At 42.4% G+C, this 6,706-nt stretch overlaps 1 protein-coding gene across 1 annotated transcript in view; it reads left to right on the top strand.

Moving 5' to 3' along the window:
• Positions 1 to 482: 482 nt before the first annotated feature.
• The window catches only part of exoc3l2a (exocyst complex component 3-like 2a), a gene marked incomplete at its 5' end in the record, with an annotated part of 17,012 nt that continues 10,788 nt past the window's right edge, over positions 483 to 6,706 (top strand). Inside the window, 10 exon segments of the mRNA XM_014024285.1 lie at positions 483 to 1,036; positions 1,668 to 1,885; positions 2,233 to 2,983; positions 3,066 to 3,180; positions 3,256 to 3,366; positions 3,445 to 3,545; positions 4,945 to 5,055; positions 5,134 to 5,269; positions 6,215 to 6,337; positions 6,412 to 6,567. Of these exon segments, the coding sequence (XP_013879739.1) occupies positions 507 to 1,036; positions 1,668 to 1,885; positions 2,233 to 2,983; positions 3,066 to 3,180; positions 3,256 to 3,366; positions 3,445 to 3,545; positions 4,945 to 5,055; positions 5,134 to 5,269; positions 6,215 to 6,337; positions 6,412 to 6,567 (2,352 nt within the window).

Below are 6,706 nucleotides of genomic sequence, written 5' to 3'. Positions count from 1 at the left end.
CCAACTGCCTCTTATGTTTTAAATCAGTGTATGAATGTGATTTAAAACACTGATTAGTCGCCATAGATTGATTTGTACATTTTATCTTTGTAGAGATCTAGTAGAGAGCTATGTGAATGTGAATGGGTAAATGAGGCCACAGATTGTGAAGAGCTTTGAGTATCCTGGTTGGATAGAAAGGTGCTATATAAGTACAGTATATTTAAATGTGCAGAATGGTTTGTTCAAAGGTAAAAATGTCTAACCTAAATGGTTTCTTTTATCCCTTGTGTTAGTTTTTATCCAGAAACTGCAGATAGTCAACACAAATATGATACAAATACACAATTATTAACAAATATACAAACACACAAATATTAAAGATGTCCTCTACATAACCTGCCTGTGCCAAAATGAAGAAAATAGTTTGTAAGTTGATTAAAGTTAGTGACATTTAAAGCTCTTTCTCTGAACATTTGTCCAACACCTTTTTGTTTCCACAGTTTGTTGAAGTATTCCCTGCAGTCATGCCCATCCTTAAAAAGCTCCCAGGAAGGTCCAAGAGCTGCACTGAGTTCCCCAGAGTGAATGGAGAACTGATCCTACCTCAACTCAGCTTGGACCTAAAGGACTTGAATGACCTGAATGATCTGAAGGAGCTGAACGACCTGAAGGACATGAACAAGAATCTGAACCCTTTTGAGGATGTGGACCTGGATGATGCTGAAAGGCATGGAGCTGACACAGGCCTCATKATGGGGGAGGTCAGAAGGACCTTCTGTGATGGAGAAGAAGAGGAGAATGAGGTGAATGCAGAGAGGCATGGTGCAGGGAACCCCAAAGGGAAGCCACTCAGGGGGACTTTGGAGKGGATCTGTGGAGTGTCACCCCTCAAAACCCTCGAAAAGCTGGGAAAGGGGCTTCGCATATCAGGAAGAAATGTGTGGGGGAACACCTCACCCCACTACAGCTCTGGAGACTCAAACACACTCCCAGCAGAGAGGGAGAAAAGAAAAGGACTACGTAGGGGCTCAGAGGGGATTATGACCCTGCTTCGGTGAGGAACAACTCAATTTAACTCTGTGAAGAAAACACATCCTTTTTTTCTTTTTCTGCTGTGTATTTTTTAATTAAACCACCATTTAAATAACAAATTAAAGTAAGATAGCTTACATTAGATCAGCTACTTTCATCAAACAATCAGAAAATGTTGACTAAAATCAGTGGAAATAGTCCGACTGTGTCTGCTGATTCAAACGTTCTTGATTCTTCAAAGTCCAACACGGAGGAGTTAAAACAGGAAATCCAGTCTTACCTTGAGTTTCTGAGGGTTTATGTAATATTATATAAAAAGCTGTTGGTCTGCAGAATGTCTTTTGTTTTCCTCTGACATGCTTTGTCCCTAACACCCCCATTAAACTGAACTATTTTTAACTGAGCTGAGCATTCTCTGCAGCAGCACAGTTTAACAGATGTGTGTTTGCATTCCAACCATAGCTGCAGTTTTCACTCTGGTCAGTACAATGCAGATCTGCAGGCTGATTGTTCCTATTTATGGTTCCAAATCCCTGAAGATCAGGCCCAGGCCTCCCTTGCAAAAGAGATCTGCAATCTCAATGGGATTTGCCTGGTTAAATAATAATATAATACATTTTGAAAAAGAGAGGGACCATAATGCTCTCCTATAGCTTCACAGGTCGACGTAAGGAGGAGCGCAGAGAAAGTTTGCCCTGTGGGGAGCTGAGCACAGAGTGTGAGCCCGAGGGGTCCAGAAGACCCTCCTTCTTAAAGATAGTCAGTCTGGGCAAGCTGAAACGAGAGTCCATGTCAGACAAGACATCCCAAGAGGATGACGAGGAAACGGTGGAGGAAGAACCAGTGGTCAAAACTCGAGAGCCCCTATCAGGTATGATCAAGAAAACAGCATCAGTTCAGCTCATTGTCAAACTTTCTGTTTTTCCTCTCAGWTCAAGACAACTTACTGATTACATTGAAAGGTCCAAGATCTATGTCAATGTATTTGTTCTGCATCCAGCTGTGAAACCAGAAAATAACTGCACTTCCTACTGCCCAATGTTATTGTAAAATCCAACCAAGCTGCTGTTTTCTTACTCTGTAGATGAAYAAAATTGCAGAGAATGAGCTCCAAATAGCCCCGTGTGGAACCTTAACAATGTTGACTGTAAACTGTTTTGTTATTGTATCCTTTGAAATGAAACAAGCCCTTCTGTTTTTTCCCTTACTCTTCGACAGTTTTAGAGATCCTGCAGTTGGTCAACCACAGAGACCTTCTCCTGGCTGACACACACATTCAGGAGCTGGAGCGAGAGTGTGAGCTTCTGTCTCTGCTGCCGAACCAAAGTACTCCTACCCTCACTCCTACACAAAGTCCCAGTACCCCATTTGGTGGAATTCCTTTATCATCTTCATCCTTAGATGAGGCCCTCAGCTCTAACGCAACCCTAGACTCAAGCAGAAGGAAGGCTAAAGARGTGGAACTGTTGTATGAGGCCCTTCAGAAGGAGATGTGGGACGTAGTGCGAGAATCCCTCCGTCAGCCTAGCGCTGGTCCCAACCTTGGTCTGGTGGTGCTCGTAATCCAACAGGAGGAGCATGCTGATGCTGCCTGGGCTCTAAGAGAGGAGACCAGGACAGAGTGCACCAGCTCTTACATCCACCCCAGCCAGCGCCCTCGACGGTTGAAGATGAAGTGGAGGCAAGCGGTGACAGAAGCTGCAGACTGGAGCTTGCCTCTTCAGGTGGACACCCAAGCAGGACAACTGGCCTTGTATTTGGAGCGTCTTAGGAGCCGGATGGTGGATGATCTMGATGCAGCCAGAAGGAACGCAGTCTCCATTTACCCAGAGGAGTTTGCAGCCTTCCAGGTTTATGTAGAAAGCTACCATCGAGCTGTAGCCAAACGCCTTCGGACCATCACTAGTGGGCCYCTGCAGATTACAGACGTCTACTCTCTGCTGGACTGGTTCTACAACATCTACAACAGGTTGGTGAGAACACTGTTTACTGAATGTCTCCATGATGACTTATCTAGTTTCTGTGCAATACTTAATGTCCATTTCCCCAAGGGATGTCCTGGGAACCATCTGCACTACCACACCAATAAACTATGCTGCTCTGGAGCCCATCCTCCCTCAGAAGACAGTMGACAGGCTAGAGGAGGACTGCATTCAGATAGTCAGGGTGAGAAGACAAGTCTTTTAGCTGCTCCTGAGAAAAAAAACACTGAGAAAACTCAGCTCATACTCTACATCTCAGGATAAAGTGACCACAGAACTGATTCAGGTTCTGGATGAGGAGGAGAGGCGATGGGCCCAGACTCTGTACATTGAAGAGTTTCAGTCACAACTAGCACGCTCAATCATCCAGGTAAGCTTACACAGCCCCGTGAAAAGTTTTATTTTTTTTATTTTTTGAGAAGTGCAGCTCTGCATTTAATACTTCCAGAGGCTGAAGGTGGACTTGGACAGATCAACATCTGTGAGCCAGTTTCTGGGTGCAAGAGTGGCTCGCTGCAGTTTGATTGGACTGGCCAACTTCTTGTACAGGTGAGAGCATGTCAGAACCGGAAACAGCTGGAGGGTTTGGAATATTATTTAGTTAAAGAACGAGTCTGAAGTAACAACATGTGCAATAATGAATAAACCAATTAAACTTAATGATAAATCAAATTTGACCAAATCGTGTGCAAAAACTGCAGTTAAGAAAATAATCATTAAATTATTAGACTGATGGTAACCTTCTTTAAGTTGCTGCCAGTTGTCAATTGTAGCTGTTACAGCTGGTCGGGTTGTTTTTGCAGTCACTTTAAAYATTCCCCTTTGAGCTTGATTGTTGCTTTGAGCTAAAAAAAAAAAAAAGAGTTTAAAATGGGTCCTCTAGATGGGTTCTTTAAAGAAATATTTCATCTCTCCGCCAAGAGACTTCTTCATTCTGAGGAGTTTCAGGTAAACTCAGTTAATAAGCACAGCCTCCACATGGTGGACAAACAGGTTTAATGATGACAATCAAAACTGATTGTTCACATGTAAAAGAGGACCATCAGCCTAACAAATGYTTATCCCTATTGTTAGAGGACCCTCAGTCTAATGATATTTATCAGTTATTGTTCACAGAGGGCTGAATTATACTCACAATAACAGCATTGTATGAGGGAGTCAACTGGAGACAGACGATGGAAAGTTTACTGCTTATAAGGCTGAGTTTACCTGAAACTCCTCAGACTGAAGAAGTCTAATGGTAGCCTGGCCCTTGTCTTCCTACACAGTTCTGCTCATTTCTAGTCTCCCTTCACTGCTCCWTCTGGGTTTTTCCCCATAGACAAGGATTTCTCTGGTAGAATTTTAACTGGGCCAATCAGTGAACAGAAGTAGGACTTTTAAACGATGTCATCAGTTTTCTGCTTTCAGCAGAGGAATGAAGCCATTCAATCCGTGTTGACAAGACTTTCAAATTAAATTAAATTTGTCTCACAAACTCATTTACAGCCATCTTGTTCAGCTCAGTACTTCTCTCTTCTCAGAAGAGGATGGTTGTTTACAGGGCACACGATTTCCGGTTAGTTTCTTGGCTTAGCTTCCTTCAAAGCTGGCGCACAGCATACTGTACGTCACTGTCAACCGTTAGCAACTGGGTAAATCAGATCAAATAGTTTTAAACTTCAASAGAYTCCATGTCTCCAACAAGAAACTGTTTCTCACCAGGCTAGTCTCTTGGGGTGAATGGGTGAAGTGTAAAATGCTTCGGGGTCTATATGGTCTTGATAAGGRGRTATACAAGTTCAAGCCATTTACCATTTCAACAAAGAACCTGTCCAGAGGACCTACTTAAAGATTTTTCTACCTGGTATATWGAGCTGCATCAGGACACTTTTCRTTGAGCTAGTTTCAGCTCACACAGACTGARCTTGCATTTATGACATTGTTCTAAAAAGCTCCATGTTTCCAGTTTCCAGAGGAAAGTTGAGATGTTTCATGAGACTCAGGCAGAGTTTGGAGACAGAGGAGATGGATATGTGTCCAGGACCATAGCTCTGGTCAACTGCTGCCCTCCGTTAAGGTAGAGAATTCACTACAACAGAAACAAAATATACTGAACGGACTGAGCTACAAGTGTTTTGTGTTGTGTAACCTGCAGGTCCTTTGTGGAGCGCTGCAGACAGTGTGACCCACAGGGAAGTGAGGAGTCAGCACAGAGAGCAAACTCTTCGCTGGACCGGATCATCAACCAGTCCGTCAGGGTGCTGACTGAGAGGCTGCTGGAGCACATCAGGGTCAGGCAATAAAAGACTTTGTCTTTACAAACATCRCCTGCCGTTATATATCACCAAATATGAAAAAACAAAATCTGACACATTCCACTCACCAGGTTTTTAAAGGATTAAATACCCCCATATTATTATTTATAGCTGGTGTTTTATGAAGGCAGGCAGACAGAAATATAGAGCATGAAGTAAACCTTAAACAAACAGCCACAGTTTGAAAACTAAGTCTTTTGGAAAAAAAAATTCCCAAACCGTCAGCAGCAGGAGCATCTGTCTGTTACACATTTCATTATTCTTCATCTACAGTGTGTTATGTAGGAAATGTGACAAGTGAAAATACCCTTTACCTCCAGGTTGAAAGATAAAACCTTTCAGATCCAATGAAAAAAATACATTGAATGTATAAAATGTAAAGAGTTTATTTAAACTTTACAAAGCTGTTASAAACATCTTAAAAGTTTGACAAAGTAAAATTTTCTGTGATAAAATCTGCAAGAAGACCACAAACCTTTGGGATTGTGTAAAAAAATACATCAAAATGTCAGTTCAGGCATGAAAAGTCCAAGTTTCTGGGACCAATTTAAACTTTAAAAGATTTATTTTTGCTGGATTGGAGCTTTGAAGTTCTAAAGAGGGCCGGGCTTTTCTCCTGTAGTTGTTGAGGGAGAAATCTTTTAGAAGTTGTGTGTACAATGTCATGCAAATAATAACAAACTAAACAACTACCTGTTTAAAAACAACAAAGTGTAAAATATATCAGGTAGCTCAAACTGACAGCTTGGAGTTTGTGTTGATGGCTTCTACTCCTTGAATTACTTTGAGCTTTTTTAATTCACCACACAGCCAAAATAAAAACCCAGACTTTCCCTTTAGGCTTTGAAATGTAAAGGTTTTGTCTCATCATGTGAGGACAACATTTTCTAATGATCTGATCCTGATCTCTTGATGTTACAGCCTTTCTTTGACAAACTGATGAGGAGAAAATGGTTGAACAACACAGAGTCATTTGAAGCAATTGAAGGAAGCATCAAACAACATTTTAGAAAGTTTAAAAGGATGGATCCTCCTCCATACCAGGTACAAACAGTTTCACACACCTGTGCTTTAATAACTCTGCAACACCGTCAGGCTTTACTTCTGTGACCCCACAGGCGCTGGTGGGCGAGGTGCATAGGCGGGTTCTGGTGGAGTATGTGCGGGCCGTTATGCGAGGACAGATCATTTGCACATCGTCCAAGATGAGGAAGAGGATGGCTTTCCGCCTACAAGATGAGGCCAAAGAGCTGAAAGGACTTTTTAAGGACCTGGTGAGTTTTGTGTGCTTTCATAATACATCACACACCAGATTAAACTACAGTGTGTGTGTGTGTGTGTGTGTGTGTGTGCGTGTGTGTGTGTGTGTGCGTGTGCGTGTGTGTGTGTGTGTGCGTGTGCGTGTGCGTGTGT

Source organism: Austrofundulus limnaeus, unplaced genomic scaffold (genome assembly GCF_001266775.1).
Source record: "Austrofundulus limnaeus strain Quisiro unplaced genomic scaffold, Austrofundulus_limnaeus-1.0 Scaffold416, whole genome shotgun sequence".
Classification (NCBI taxonomy): domain Eukaryota; kingdom Metazoa; phylum Chordata; class Actinopteri; order Cyprinodontiformes; family Rivulidae; genus Austrofundulus; species Austrofundulus limnaeus.
The sequence above is the reverse complement of the archived record's forward strand: the minus strand, read 5'-3'. Positions and strand labels throughout refer to the sequence as shown.